This window comes from Diaporthe amygdali (genome assembly GCF_026229845.1).
Source record: "Diaporthe amygdali strain CAA958 chromosome Unknown NODE_2_length_3802984_cov_64_841326, whole genome shotgun sequence".
Lineage (NCBI taxonomy): Eukaryota > Fungi > Ascomycota > Sordariomycetes > Diaporthales > Diaporthaceae > Diaporthe > Diaporthe amygdali.
This window is the reverse complement of record NW_026517022.1, coordinates 1,731,749-1,747,299: the sequence shown is the minus strand read 5'-3', so window position 1 is coordinate 1,747,299 and position 15,551 is coordinate 1,731,749. Positions and strand designations below refer to the sequence as shown.

General features: G+C 54.2%; 3 protein-coding genes across 3 annotated transcripts; 1 reads left to right on the top strand and 2 right to left on the bottom strand.

Moving 5' to 3' along the window:
- Positions 1-1,495: 1,495 nt before the first annotated feature.
- Positions 1,496-3,430, top strand: J7T55_011873 (Cytochrome P450 3A16; the record flags this gene model as incomplete). Its single annotated transcript, XM_053136702.1, has 7 exons — positions 1,496-1,529; positions 1,593-1,837; positions 2,019-2,069; positions 2,148-2,296; positions 2,384-2,489; positions 2,803-3,174; positions 3,281-3,430. The coding sequence occupies 7 exons, from the start codon at positions 1,496-1,498 to the stop codon at positions 3,428-3,430; spliced, it is 1,107 nt and encodes a 368-aa protein (XP_052999678.1).
- A 407-nt stretch (positions 3,431-3,837) lies between these two features.
- On the bottom strand, positions 3,838-5,247 carry J7T55_011872 (DHHC zinc finger protein; the record flags this gene model as incomplete). The annotated part of the gene is made up of 4 exons (XM_053136701.1): positions 3,838-4,361; positions 4,416-4,460; positions 4,678-5,010; positions 5,103-5,247. The coding sequence occupies 4 exons, from the start codon at positions 5,245-5,247 to the stop codon at positions 3,838-3,840; spliced, it is 1,047 nt and encodes a 348-aa protein (XP_052999677.1).
- A 7,330-nt stretch (positions 5,248-12,577) lies between these two features.
- Positions 12,578-15,551, bottom strand: J7T55_011871 (histone-lysine n-methyltransferase; the record flags this gene model as incomplete). The annotated part of the gene is made up of 3 exons (XM_053136700.1): positions 12,578-13,669; positions 13,726-14,108; positions 14,162-15,551. The coding sequence occupies 3 exons, from the start codon at positions 15,549-15,551 to the stop codon at positions 12,578-12,580; spliced, it is 2,865 nt and encodes a 954-aa protein (XP_052999676.1).

The window sequence follows — 15,551 nt, the reverse complement described above, 5'->3', positions numbered from 1 at the left end:
TCTGGCGACGCGTCAGCTTCGATAACTTGAAGGCTAGCCCGTGGCAGTCAGGAAGTCGTTTGCGATGGATGTTAACTGCCCTTTCCTGGGTCATGTCAAGTTTGTTTCCTACTGTACTAATCATAGTGTTGTCCAGTTTTGAAATCAGTTGGCCCTGAGAGGGTCTTTTTTGGGAAATAAAGCGGAGTACCCAACCCCAAGTGACAACTGCGAGAAAATTCCTGCAATATTATATCCACCAACATGCGTCTGGCCATGACACTCACGCAGCCATTTTGGTTTTCAAATTTTGGCTTATAGGACTGACTGTTTCTGCTATCTAACTTGATTCCGAGAGTCTACTATTGAGGCTACCGAGCCTTTCTGAGAATCTCGGAATTGTATTATCGCGATGAGGCTCCAGGCGCGTGGCAACACAGTGAGACATCACGAGACGAAGCGGGCCAGCAGGTCAGAGTTGGATGACACCCTCCTATCCTACCCTTGAGGAAAGAGAAAAAGAAACCACGAGTACCAGACTAGGGAAGATCGGTCAGATCTGGACCTGCAAAGCAGCCCTAGGTGATGGGCAGGCTTGCCACGAGGTGACCCAGGCTAGGCATCCACGAGGCTGGGCCGCCCAGAAATGAGAAACCTGAATTTCAAATTTTTCCAAAGCTTCCAAGGCTCTGGGAGGCCGGAGAACCCCTAAATGCGTGCGGCTCCGACCATCACCTCCTTGCAGATCGATGACAGGAGGGTAATGTCATGCCTTGAGCCGTGGACGCCGTCGCCTTCCCCCTTAGCATCTATGTACACTGTGGATGTTTGACCCCGGAATTCCGGAGACCAGCCGACTTTGCCGCAATGTCATCACATTCTTACAATGTTTATTTGTGTATCTGTACCTGAGCTCCAGAATTCGGCGAGTGAGTGATGTTCCTTACTCAAATGCCTGCATATTGGGCCGGCGTCCGAAGTGAGACGGTAGCCTTGAGCGACCGGTAGCACCAATGAAAATGACTTCCCATTGCGGATCTCAGCTTATGCCGATGGCCCCTCCCTCCTGCAAAATACAAATGATCGCAGAACTTCAAGCGGAATTATGAGGCGTTGTATGAGGTGGGAACTCTATATAAATGTGTGACACACATGTGAAAGCGTTATTCTAACGCCACCTAATGTGTCACAGTCCCACAAATACTTACATGCCACACATTTGCTGGGACCTCTTTGGACGCGTCGGACTATCAAGTCAGAAGTAGCCACATGATTCGACCGCTCGCGCTTTCAGTTGTGTACATCCTTCCTGGTGGTTGCTTGCCGCTTCAGCCGCATCGCGGGTAGAGAGCGTGAACAATACAAGACACAATGCTAAGCTTCCCATCATGCTCTAGATGATGCCACAAGACTTTGGAGGAACACTTCTGTCACATGTTCAGAAACAAAGGGCTTTCTACCTCCTGCAAGCAAACACCGCCTGTAAATATGCAGCAGCAGTCTCCCACCGTGAAACATGGAGAACATCCTGGCGCAGGATAACACTCACGGTAGCAGCACCAACAGCCTCCTCCCCTTAACATGAATATACATCATGGCAGTCCTCAACACAGCCGTAGCGGTCGCACTTCCTATCTTGACACTACTGGCCTTCCCCTACCATCGTGCTACCCATCGCCGCCCATACAATGGCATCCCGTACAACCCCCACTCGACGCGCCGGCTCTTCGGCGACATGCGCGAGCTCACAGCTAAGGCGCAGCGCCACCGCGACCCGGCCGGGATGACTCTGGCGCAGTTCGGCCGGCTGGAGAGCCCCGTGATCCAGCTGTTCTTCATGCTGTTCTGGAGGCCGACGGTGTACATCAGCGACACGGCGAGATCGACGACGTGCTGCAGAACCGGCTGCGCGAGTTCGACAAGTCGCCGGCCCTAGTACTCCCCTTCAAGCCGCTGGTGCCGGGCCCAAGGGCCCGGAGTGGAGGGCTCAGGTCGGGCTGTGGAGCGACATCATCAGCGTCAGCTTCCTGCGCGACTAGGCCGCGCCCATCGTGCACCGCGCCGCGGCGGAGCTGGTCGAGCTTTGGCGGGTGAGGGCCCGTGTCGCGGACGGCAGGCCGTTCTGGGTCCAGAACGACTTTAAAACTTCCACGTACGATGTCATCTAGAAGGTGCTTCTGGGCTCGGACGTCAACCGTGTCAACAGCGAGCGCGAAGCTGTCCTGGAGTGGGAACACGCTATTGAGCAGCCCGCGTCGAGGGACGAGCCTGCTGAGATGGCCGTGGCGCCTCTGCGCGAGGAGTTCAAGGCTGGGACGTATTTCGCAGACCTGATCCCTGCGACTTTGATTCCGCCAATTCGGGGAACTCTGCATTTTCTTTGGTCACTGGCGCCGACGTGAAGGCGGCACTGGGCCACCAAACGTCGGCTAATGAATGAGCTTCTTGTGCTATCGAAGGCGCGCTTCGCTGGCCTCGGCGACGCGAAGGATGTCGAGGGCGTCGCTAAGGTTCGAGATGTGTTCGCCTTGGATTAAGCATTGCGCCGTTTTGGAAAGGTGCCCCAACTGATATCGACCGGTCGAGAATGGACGGTATGTTTGATGAGCTGTTCCTGCTCTCGGTATCCGTTAGTATTTCCCGGACACTCGACTGTACCACGAAGTCTCCCGTCCACGAACAAAAATTCTAATCTCTACGCGACAGGGCCACGAAACAACCGCGTCCCTCCTGTCCTGGACAGTCAAGCTCCTCATCAACGCCGCAATCGAGCAAGCCAAGCTGCGCGACTCACTGCGAGCGCACTTCCCGTCCATCCCGTAGACCCCGGCCGTCGAGGCGATCCTAGCCGCCAACATCCCCTACCTCGACGCCTCTATCGAAGAGCTGGTACGCAAGAGCAACGCCATCCCAGAGGTCGTCCGCGAGGCCGCTTGCGACGCGCAGCTGCTGGGCCACCGCGTGCCAAAAGACACGACCCTCGTGTGCTGCACGTACGTCGCGCACAAGCCCTTTGACGTGCCGGATGGCGCCTGGAGCGCGACCAGCACGGAGAAGAGGGCGTACGGCGCCCTGTGGCAGCAGGACATGGACGATTTCCACTCTGAGCGGTGGCTGAGGGACGATGGGACGTTCGACGCGAAGGCCCTGCCAAGGCTGGGCTTAAAGATAGAATCGCTTCGCTCAAAGATTGTGGTAGCCGGACATGTTCTGGGACAAGGGCATGTTTTGGGTGAGTGTCCCGGGTCGCTGCTCCTTCCCACTATGCGGTGAGATTGACACTGAGGTGGTACGTCGCAAGTTCGCAACGCAGCATTTCCGCATCGTGCTTGTCGTAATTCTGCTGGACTTCGAGCTTCTGCTGCTACCTGAGAACCTGAACAGCCCCGATGCGTTCTCTAAGATAACCCGTAGCCCTTGCCAGTGCTTCGTTCGCTTGAGACCAATCTAGGCCAGTGTGATTCTGGGGCAATCCAAAGAGACCTGCGTCGTGCTCATCAAGCCCTGGCAGCCGCGTATATGGAGCCGACATAGTAATACTTGCAGTATCGGCATTGGAAAGTGCTGATCTGTTAAAATGTTTTCTTCCTGCTGTGTCCCCACCCCACACAGCCGTCTTAGTCAGTCGGCAGTTCCATTGTAATTCCTGTCGCAGTCCACGCTTTTCCGCATTCCACTTCCGCGGTGTCAACTTCGGCGCGAGCGTCCACATGCACTTGTGCATATTTGTATCAACGAGAGCCAGCGTGGTGAATGGTCACAGGAACACCGCAAAAAACTCTAGAAACGTTGAGCTCAAGAGCACATCAAATCACTCACTAGGAAGAACACGGGACAGCTCTCGCTTTTCGGTTTGTATCATTTCTTCAAACCTTCACGCAGTCTATCCACCACAGGGCCCACGGGGTATTCGCCGTTATAATGACAACAAGGAGAAAGCCGCAGAGGTAGCAGCCAGTCGAAGAGGCCTCTGTCCCCCATCACAGACTTCCAATTCTCATAGTAGCTACCCGTATCCCACGGGTTCTCGCCCCTCTCGGTCTTAACGATAGCAAACTTGTGCTCCGGAGCACGTCGGGGGGCACCATTGGCACCGTTCTGGTTCTCATACACGTACTGGTTCCCGTCAAAGTTGGGATTTGCCAGGGGGAAAGTGATAGTCTCATAATCATTCGGCGCGGAGCTATTTTCAGAATTCGGACTCTGGTCGAGCGGGATCCGGATCGCGAGCTGATGAACCTTCGTCGTCCGGCTTAAGTTTTCGATGTTCGTGACGTTGATTAGAGCAAAGCCGTGTGACATGGACGCCATGGTGAACGAGAACAAGCCAAAGAAGGCAGCAAGGACGATCAAGACGATTGCTTCAGGCATAACAGCCGCGCCTTCATTCGCGAGTGTTCTGGTGACATGTGCTCCAGCAGATAAACAAATTGCACAATAGCAAGCTGTGTATGTGACGAATTGTACAAAGAATTTGAAGGCTGTAAAAAAGAATTAGCCAGATGTTTAGTCATGGGAATTTCTGGAGCCAGATGAGGGGTGTTGTCCATTTTTATAGGATAGACATGGGGCATTTGATTCTTGTATCAACTCCAAATCAATGCACTGCGACCCTCTGCTCCATGTCGACCCAGTGAACAACCCTGAACACAAAGACAACCAAGAATCCTCCTGCATCGGAAATCCACAAGCGCTTACCTGTCTCTCCAATCATACCCCCTGCCCAAGGGCAGTAGTGATCCATCTTTTTGACGCATCGCTGGATATCGCCAGAGTGGTGGGCACGGTCAGGCTTCCAGTTCTGACAGTCCGAGCACCATATGGGCAGGCCATCGCTCCGACAGGTGTAGAAATCCCTTGTGTAGAAGGACTCGAGGCTCAGTTTTGGTTCGAGGGGCACGACCCCCGGATTATATGCAACAGTGTATAATGTACGGGCGTAGCATGCAAGCATTAATATTAGGAAGATGTAGTGAAGAACGAGCAGGACGATTGCGCTGCCGACGTGGTTTCGAGCGATGAAGAAGTCAACTGTGGGATCGATGCCTCATGTCAGCGCTCTCAGATGTCTCGTTTCGATGGAGGGTTTGGTTGTGCCGTGCGCGGCACACAAGCGCACTCACTGCATATAGGTTTGGTGAGGGCCCAGCAGGCGAAGCCTATGGCGCCGAGCAGAAAGACGGGTATTATACGGGTTGTCCATCGGTGGGCGGCATTGTGACTCCTGGCCTCCGAGGGGGGAAACAGCTTGGGCGAGGACGAGGCCATAGTAGGGCCACGACGCGCTACCGTCGCGGTAGACAGGAGGTGTCGTTGAGCCTCAGCGCTGCCAAATTGCGGGTGGTCGGGAAATAATAATAGGACGAGTGACGTATGGAGAGCGCCGCGACAGATCCTCAGGGCAGTCCTGGCCGTCCTAGCCGTCCGTGCACTGCTGCCACTGACATGCATTGGAGATCCCTGCGCTTACCGAGAAGCTAAATTAAGGCCCGGAGTACTGTAACCGGGATTTCCAGTTCTCTTCCCGAAGAGCCTAGATAGCTCCTGCTGAGGACCAATCGCGAATGGACTCTCCCAGCGCAGAACCAATCCAACTCAACGCCAGAGGCCAACAGGACCTGCTGCCTGGCATAGGATCTTGTGGCGACGGAGGACTGTGAATAAAAGAGCGTGTGGGATCGCTTCGAGTCGTCGAGCTGACCGATCTGTTGGTACCGAGTCCCTAATGCGTCAAGGGCGAGACCGAGGCCGTGACCAGGGAGCGTGTTGTCTCAGGAGTCGTCCCGGCTGTAAAGTCCGCCATCCCACGTGAGAAGGAACAAAAAAAGAGAAAAGGAAACGAGTGTCCATGTTCACCATCTATCAGCGTGGGATTTCTGCCTTTCGACTCTTTACTCCCTTCTCTTTGGCCTCATTTGCTTGCTGTCGGGTCTGTCGGGGCCGCTGGAGCTTGGATCGTCGCTTGTTCCGGTCTGACAGATTAATCTCATCTCGCCGTTAAAATACGAATTGGACACAGCTTCCATGTTAGATCAGCTTCATTTTCTGCTGTCCCTGTCGCCCAATCATACCTTCCTGTCTGGTCCCTGCCACGGGGTCATTGCCTGGGCATCCAGTGCTCTCTTGCCACTCCCATCAGAGTTACGAATTAGAGTCGCTAGTAAACGGCTCAGCCTCCCCTTTAGAGCGCAGCATCACCCCATGCCAACCCCTCTGAAAATTATCAGAACCATAAAGAAACTAAAGTCGCCGTCTAGTCAGTCACTTGCTCATTTGTGGCGTCAACGCAACGCGCTTGGTGCTACCAACCACGAATGCTCTGGTGGCGACCCCTGATCCACTACTAATCGAACCGTCAAATAGGCTACCATGACTACGTCAGGCGCCAGGAACAACCTCATTGGTCCGAACAAAGGTGGTTTCCTCGCGGAGAAAAGATGTATAAGTTCTTTTGCGGCTCTGCGACTGTGTGAACACCAGTGTCGACCTGAAAGCATGGTCTTGAGGCCCAAGATTTTGCCCCTGAGTGTGAGAGTGCATGAATCACTTTCTACAGCGCCCCATAACCGCCGTCACTATTGATCACTCACATCGAATCAATCTTGTTCTGACCTTTCACGGGCCAAGTTCACCATAGTGAACGAGCACAAAGATTCACACCGGTGATTCTGCTGTACCACTTACAAATCTGCCGATTCATGCTGATACTTGGACGCATCGCCTCATGATTGCGCCAAGTTGTGAGCACGACATCGAAGTACAGATCTCCGCTCAAGATAGGTACTTACGATGGACAAGAGGCTCTGAGTTATACCCTGCCGAGTCTGCAAGCTGTCTAGCCCCAACATGTGATGGTTGGGCTGCTTGATGTCTAGACAGCAGGCTGCGGTCTCTCGTGCAGATCATGACAACGGCATGAATTATCCATCAAGGGTGGGAGCCTTGAGGAGAACTTCAAGTATGTCAAGCGACATTTTGCCCGAATTGTGTGGGAGTGGTGTGGGAGTGGTGTGCATCCTCTTCGTGAAGGCATACCTCACCCATCGCCGATACTACTTAACACCTAAGGCATTTTTCAGCCTCAACTATTTCTGCTCATGGATATAAAATGGCACGTCGCCCGCATTTCTGGCGCTGACTTCGCTCTCTTCCTTGGCGCACTCAAGTGAGACATCCGACTCCCCACGAGGATTCCGCCATGAATTTCATCGAGCTCAAGTGTTCCTCCGCTTCCTGGTATATCTAGTTCGAAGACGCCGAAGGTTATCGTGTTTACAAAAACGTTGAACACTGTCCATGTGTTTGTGAGTACTATATCCCTTACTGTTCACATCTTGCGAGAGAGCCGAGTGAGCCGCAAATCAGACCACAAAAGTGTCAGAAGCCTGAATTGTCTGCATGATTACATATTCGCATTTCTGTCGGTCTGTCATGTTATGGTCGGATGATTTTCTTTTTTCTTTTTTCTTCTTTTACTCCTTCTTTATTGTTTTATGTTCCATTTGGTTGTTCATGTTTAAGCGGATACGGGGCAATGCAGAAGAGGGACACTACAGGCAGGGGTCAAGAGCTCCGCAGAAGTTTCAGCAGAGCCCTCTCTTAAAGCCGTTGCCCTTGTCTCATTGGCCTTCCAATCCGATGCCATGTGGGAATGATAAGGTTTTCAGGGGAGGCTGGACTCAGAGGACTTTGTTTACGACGACTCTTCACGCTCACGGACTAATACGAAGTGATATGGGCGAGCGTTGAACCTACTCGACGGTGGATCTGCATTACCTACGGACACCTGGAACGACACATGTACAGCCTCAGGGGACATCGGAGCAGCTGCCAACATCAGACGAGGACTGCCTGCTACGAATACTTGGCACACCGCAACGAACGCAAGAAATACCACGGAACGGCTTCCTTTGAACCCTTGACGGCATTCGAATGGGCCCTAAGGACGGTGTCGATGGGCCGTTCCAGTTTCAGGTCAGACAAAGAAGGGAAGCCAAAGAAGCTTGCTATGCTAGCAGTCTGGACTGGGCTTGTCGTCGTCTAGTCCATAGGAGAAGGAAGGGGCACCCGTCTGGGCCCCTGGACGTCGAAGAGCCTCCAAGAGCCTCATGGAGCCGCAAAGTCGTGGCACAGACACAGCCTACCGCTTCATAGCCTTCGACACTCGAACCCTCGCTCTACACTTCTCGATTGACGGACACGGGCATATCACCAGCGAATGAGACCGAAGCACCACACACACATCTCGTCGACGACAGATGAAGGAAGGAAAGAGGGAGGGTGCCGGGACGCAGGCAGACGATGCGGCTCAACTGAGAGGAAAGCCACATGCGGCTCTGCAGACGCGGGTCATCGATGACTCCGAGAGGAAGGGTGAGGGTACACGGCATCGCAGAGTGCCCTGGCCGGCCTGGAGGGTTTGAAAATCAGCCTTGTGGGTCACCTCGGCACTAGTCTCCAGGCAGACGGGACCAATATCCAACACGCTGGACGAGGAAATGAGAGCGGCTGGGAGCAGGAGAGTGCCGACTCTAAGCCGTGTATGCGGCTCTGCGGCGGCTCTTGAGATCACGACACCCCTTACGGCACTCGATGACTCAACAAGGGACCGAACTATGCATCGAGGGGATGGCCTGCTCATTGGAGGTTATGCGCAAAGTCGCCCTGCAGGCTGCACGTCTCGACGCACCGGCGAGGCCAAAACCACAGGGTTGGGACCCCGTCGGGGGATTGACTGGACATTGGCTTCCTTTGCCCAGTCCAGTCAGAGTGCTCATGACCAAGAGCAGAAACAAAGCTTTATTGTCTAGAGCACTAGGGCGGCGCGAGAATGGCTGTGTCGAGGACCGCTTAAGGCTGCAGAGGTCCAGCTCCGTGGCAGAAACTCGGGCGTTCCCACGTTGTTGCCTTGCTGTCTTAGCTAAGTGGAGCATCCCGCGCTTGCTGGCTGCCCCGCCCAACGCGGAGTGGCGACGTGCACATACCGGGGCAGGCTGGTTTACCACATAGGCGAAGGATTTTGAGCCGCATGCATCTACTGGGGGTCGCCCGACCACTGAGCAGCACTGAGCAGCGAGTAGCGGCCAGACTCTCCCTCCACGTCCCTTTCCTGCCTCCCTCCTTGCCCATCGCCCAATTCACGGACCAGAACCACCCGCATCGACGTCACGGACCTGGGCATAGCGAACATGGAATTATACCGTGTGACTCGCATTCGCCGGGATACCTCGATCTCTCTCTCCCCCTCTCATGTCCTCAATGGACACTCACCACTCATGTGATTGCGACCTAGGGCTCCGGAAGTGCCCGCAACGTCATGGCGAACCCTTCCCCGTAATTTCTCTACTCTCTTTTTCTCTCTCTCCAGTCTACGGGCATTGCCGTTGGGTTTGAAATTGGCTAAGCCACCTCCAGACCGAATCGCACGCGTTACCAACCGTCTGGCACCCCGTGGCTGCCTTATCCTGTCACCGAATTCTGCAGCAAGGCCAATTTGCTTCATCAGGTTTCCTGCTGCCCTCTCTGCCTGTCATCACAGGCGGTCCCCTAATGCGCCAATCGGCTGGGCTATATGGGCCCCTGGCCGTGGGACGGGGATGACTGTTCAATGCGCAGCGAGGCGGATGGGTAGGAGAACTGCTCGACTACAGTCTCCTCGACCTCTGAGTGGAGGGCCCTTCTCGGCAGGTCCTCGAACGCGTGACGATTCCCACTGACGGGACCAGGGGTTAGGCACTTGTTCTGAGTCTTGTTGCAGCTCTGAATCACATCTGCCTAGGGCAAAGGCTCATCTCCTGCGATGCACCTCAGCGAGTGCTGCGGTCGGTCAATGTTGGCTATGTCGTTCACGTCGCAACCTGGTCGCCTCACGTTTCTGGTTATGCCTGGCTGCGATGGCTGTGAAGTGGAAATACGCGGTTTTGTTCGCCTTGTTCTCCCTTCGTTCCAGGCCATAATTTGAGTATAAGATTCCCAATGCATCTCGCCACTGCTATCACGTCTTCTCTTGTTATTCCATCGTCACTACTGCAATCTTGTGCCTTTCCTCGCTTCTAGCAATCCCTACAGCCCTGCAAACACCCAATCAATCCACTAGCACCTTTCCCAGTAACCAAACTTCATCGTGATCTACTCAGTATGGGCAAGAGCACGACTGTCTACATCTGGAGCTGCTGCTACTGCGGTCACGGGGGTATGAATGTCAACACGACCCCACAATGTATGGCCTGTGGTGTTGTTCGATGTGGCAACTGCCGCGTCGAAGCGCACAAGGTTCGCGGACGCGGATAAGGCTTCTAGACCTCAATTGGTACGATACACAGTATTATCATATCTTCAATGCCAGGACCATGCTGACAACCTGTCTCAGATGAGAGTTTTGTCCGGTTGGCGCATCCATACGAGCAGAAGACATTAATCTCTGGCCTGACGCCACCCTACCCTTGCTCAAGCCACCGACTTAGTCTCATTTCATGAGCACTTCATTCCTGTTGGGCTCATCAATAAAACGAATATCGACCAGCGGCGGAGAGTACGAACACAGCTCTTCGTCCCTCGCTTCTCTCACCAACCCACTCCTCTCCGCCTATGAAGATATCCAACACCATAGCCATACTTGGCCCCGAGCCCTATCGACGACGACAAAATGATACATGGAACTTATTCCGTGTCAATCATCACCACCACTCTACCTCAGGATTGTCACGGCTTTGAAATACGAAGCGAGCGTTGGAGTTATTTCCTGGAGTTTATTAGACGGACACAAAGAGCTTTCAAAGAACGCATATGATCGCAAGATCCGATCCGAATTTCTTTTGTCCAGTGCGGAGGAAATATCATTGCGCAATTTCATCAATGGCGGGGATTAGTCTAGAAGGGTTGCCTGTTTGGCCACAGGCCGCGAGGATCTGCGGACACGGCATTGATTTCGCATCCGCATACATATACACATGGAGTTTAGGAGCAAATGTCACTTTCATCACCATTATCCGCCCGCAATAACGGACACAATCGTGAATGCTTTCGTTCTGTGGATCAGGGGCGTTTCGATCTCTATGTCTCTCCGCCGCCCGTTTTTGCATTTCACTCTGTACCCAAGACACACAATTCCAGTCGTGAATAATTATTTACACCAGGCAGCTACAAGCACACCAGACGCGCGGTCTTACTAGCAGTGTTGTGAGGTGAAGTCGTCAGCTAATTGCAAGACCACTCGGGACTGCCTGGAGGTTCAAAGCGGCGTGAACCAACCAACCGTCCCAGCCTGGCACGCCCAGGTCTGCCTATCTTCACCATGCCAAGGTACAGATGAACGCGCCTCTCAACACACCGTTCCAGAATCGACGCAACGATACAAACGGCCGAGGGCGGTGCTTCACAACTTCTCTCGTGGGGTTGGGCAATATACGTTATCCAATCGCATAGGTATCCGGTAAAACCCCCCTTTGCATAAAAGAGGGGTCTCATATCGTTGTGCATACACTCATCGCGTAAGCCAACAAATCAGCTCCCCACACCCACCCAGCCCGCGACGTTGCACAGAGCGAAAAGGGAGTTCTCCAACTCACTTACTCACCAGGCTCTGGGGGTGTTATTGTGTGTGTTGCACCGAGACTCGGTTTGCCAGATGGGGTACATCAACCCTCCCACTCATGCACCTGCATCCATCCCGACCTGCCCAAAACAGCCAGTCCTTTTGGGAGAGGATTATGTCAGCCCGGCGGGAGGAACCAAACTGCATTGCTCTGTGGTTGGGCGCAAAAAGACCTACCTGCAAGGCACGTTTCGTCGCAGGGGGGCACGCCCAGAAATCTCACTTACACACACATAAACAAAATGTGCACAGCCCTCTAGAGCCTCAAAACTGTATGTGTAGAAGGCCTCATGCAACCCCAGCACCCATATTCACCAGAAAGTCCTACGGCAGCCAAGCACTGCGCTGCGCCCCGGGCGCACCCTTCCCAAGGGCTCGGTAGCAAGGCTCTCGTATAGCAGGCCTGTCAGGTACTGGGAAGGGAGAGGGAAAAGAGGCAAAGGGGTAAATCGCAGAGCCTCAAGCCTCGTGTGTGCCCACCGGTGTCTGGTGTGTGTCTGTGAGAGTGATGTGCCCCTGGGGCGAGGGAATGAAGCTAAACCGTCTTATTATTCATTTCTTCTTGTACCTGCTTGCAGAAAAGAACCCCACCATCACGGGTAGCGGCCCGTCGAGAAAGGGAGGGGGCCGAGGAGGGCCCATATTGCGCGTAAGAGCCCTGAGGTTGAAGACAGTAACCCTTCCTTCCTTCCATCCTGCCTGGCAGGTCTCATCCTCAGCATAGCAAGCAAAATATGTTTGTAAAATAACGTTGTGCCACTGCCATGCTGATCCCTCCCCCTTTCACCTTTGACATAGATGATATCCCATATACTGTTACATGAGCTCCTTCAAGCCCTTGGTTGTCTCTCCGCCTCCCCATCTTCATCTCGTCGCTCTGGCAGAGGAGCAGACAAAGCTTAAGACTTGAAACGTTTCCACTGATAAACAGGTGCACATCCTGCGAAACTGTGCTCACCATCCATTGCACAGACTTTCCTTTCCCCCACTTGAGCCATGTCAGATCTACTCTGGGTCTGTCACAACGCGGATCTTATTCTGCGTGCGGGACAGCTCGAGCGCCTTCCTTGGGCCCTTGACGCTGATGGACCCGGCCTCAGCGGTGGGTGCACGGTCCGTCTTCGCGTACTTCTTCGTCGCTTTGCCCTCCTCGGCATCTTCTAGGATGCTCTTCTTGGCGATTTGCTTGGTCTTGACCGTCTTGACTGTCTTGGTAGTCTTCGTAGTGGCGGTCTTCCTGCCGGTAGACTTGTTGATCGTGTGCTTGGCGCTCTTGATAGTGCTCTTGAAACTACCCTTGCCAGCAGCGCTGGTGATGTTGCCCTTGATACCGCCCTTTGCTTTGGCCACTGAGCCCTTGAGCGCTGAGCCCTTTACAGCCCTCTTGCGGCCAGGACCAGCTGACTTCCCAGCCGCTGGTTTCGCTACAACTGTGGCAGAACTCGAGGTCAGGCTCGCAGCAAGCAGCAACTCCTTCCCATTCTTGTTGTACGTCCTGGCCGCCTTGACGAGCGTAGATTTGCGGACCGAAACTGTCTTAACCGGCGTCTTTTGTGCTGCTGAGCTGGAGAGAGCCGCCTTCGCATTGACCGAGATGCTGTTGGCGGTTTTCTTGACTGCCGCGGCGGCCTTTGCGCTCAAGGAACGCTTGACGCCCGTGGCCTTGATCACCTTGCGCTTCTTGTTGGACGTGCCCGTGTCTTCCTCACCTTCGAGGAGTGCCATAAGCTTGCGTTTGCCGGCCTTGGTCGCGGCTTTGACAGTATCCTTGATGCTGCCTTTGACAGCCTTGACCTGAGTCTCGCCGCGAGCAATCGTGGGAGCCTTGGGTCCCAAAACTCCACGGCAGTTGGCGCTGCCACAGAGGCACTTCTGTACATTCTTTGCCGAGAAAGGATCAAAGTTGTAGTCGTACGTCAGCTCGTCCCCAGTCATGATAGGTTTTTCGCCTGCGAAGAGCGCCATACGTGGCTGACCACCCACGATCCACTTCTCCATACGACAATTCGGTGCACATGAGTGATTTACAAATCGAGCAATGCTGCCAGTCGTTGCATCAATAATCATGTTCTGATCGAAAGCCATGAGGTAGTAACACTTGAATCAGATGTCAGCCTTTGGTCTGTGAGCAGTGCGACTGACTCTCAGCTTACCTCATTGTCCTTGTACTTTTCGTTCATCCGGTTTTCACACTCAGCCTGTGTGATGATCTCCCCAGTATACTCCATGATAATCTGATTGGGCTCAAAACAGCGGTTGCTTCTCACACCGTAGCCACGATCAGAGGTCTTCACAACCTCAACACCAACTCGGTATCGCCCGCCCTTCTTGGTGCGTGCAGTCAGATTCTGAAAAGCGCGGTTGTGGCAGTATTCCTTGCCAGCATTACAGTTCGTGTCGTCGCACTCGTACAACATAATGCGATTCTGACAGTCTTCAGTGCATCCATCATCAGGCTTGCAGATACATTTTGACTGGTAGTCCTTGAAGTGGTCCGTCTTCCGCCAGTATGTTCCAGCGTCTCCGACGAATCGATCTGGAAGGGACAGTCAGTGCGCATTCCAGACAAGAATGGATGGGTAGTCTTACTCTTGGTCATCTTGCGCCACTCATCCGGTTTGGGTTGACCAGGTGGCAGTGGGTTGCAAACATCAAATGGCAACTTGAAATCTCGACCGTTGATGAGAAGTCTCAAGCCAGCAAACATGGGCAAGGGAAATGTCTTGTTGACTTTCCCGGTGGGCGCAAGTTCCGGGAGTTGCGCAAGCTTCTTCTTCTCAGCAGTACTCATGCCTTTGGTATAGTCCAAGGGGGCTGGTTGGCCTGCATACAGACCCTTATCCAACCACTTCTTGACGCGTTTCTGCTTGGGCGCAATTGTAGGAGTCTCTTCCTTGGACGTCTCGGTTTCGGTCTCGGGCTCAGGTTGCGTCGCTGCGCGTCCCCTTTTGACCTTCTTTTGAACGGGCTCGCCGGCTTCGTCCAACTCGTTGGGGTCGACATACTTGCCATTGCTCCAGATAGTGTGAAGCACAGGCTTGGCCTCAACTCCAATGAACTCGTTCGTGTCCTGGAGTCTTCTGAGCTCGCGTGGTATGCGCGCATTCTCGAACATCTTTCGTCCCCGCTTGCCCACTGAAGCAGCCTTTGTGATGATTGACTCGGCGGCAGCCGCACCAGAAGCACGCGTAGAGATCCGCGTCGTGGGGGCTGTCTTTGCCTTGTACTTCTTGTTGTTTGCAGCAGACTTGGTCTTCGCGTCGTTGTGTACGGTCGCGCTATGCGCTATTGAAGGCGAGTTGGGCGCAGACAGAGACCAATTCATGTCCAGCGCGTCGACGCCGCGTTGAACGATGCTGTCGAGACTAGGATTGATGCTTGCATCGTTGTTACCAACCAGTGTGTCGCCCGATATAGTTCTCCTGCGCTTTTCCCTGACGGAATCGCCATTGGCGCGTCTCTTGCCGTGGATGTGGGTGCCTGCAAGCTTGGCCAAGTTGTAGACGGGGGCCTGTGAACTCACGCGCCCGAGTCGAGCGCGTCTTGGGGTGGGAGTTTCATCGTCGGGAGCTGGAGTGGACGCCTTGGGGGTTTGTTGGCCTGTCTCGGGCAGTTCGTCGGTGGCAACTTGGACAGTCTGTTCAATATGCTCTGTAGGCTCTGAAGGCTCTGCAGAGCCGGTGGCGGGCGTGAGTGCTGCAGGTGGGTCGAGAGCTGGGAGAGTGGCTGTTATTTCGTGCTTGGAAGTGTCAGAGGCGACGCTGGCAGCGTCAGCAACGGTGGTTGGGGGCGTGGACGTGAAGGACGCGTTGTTGGAAGATGCATCGGTCGGGAAGCCGGAGAATTGGAAGCTCGACTCGGAGGGAAGGGCAGGGAGCTCAACGCTGTCAGGAACAAGTGCAGGCTCGGGCGTAGGGAGAGGAAGCAGCTCAGCACGAGGCAGCTCAGCCTGAGCAGTCTCAGTGAGGAGGCCGGCCAT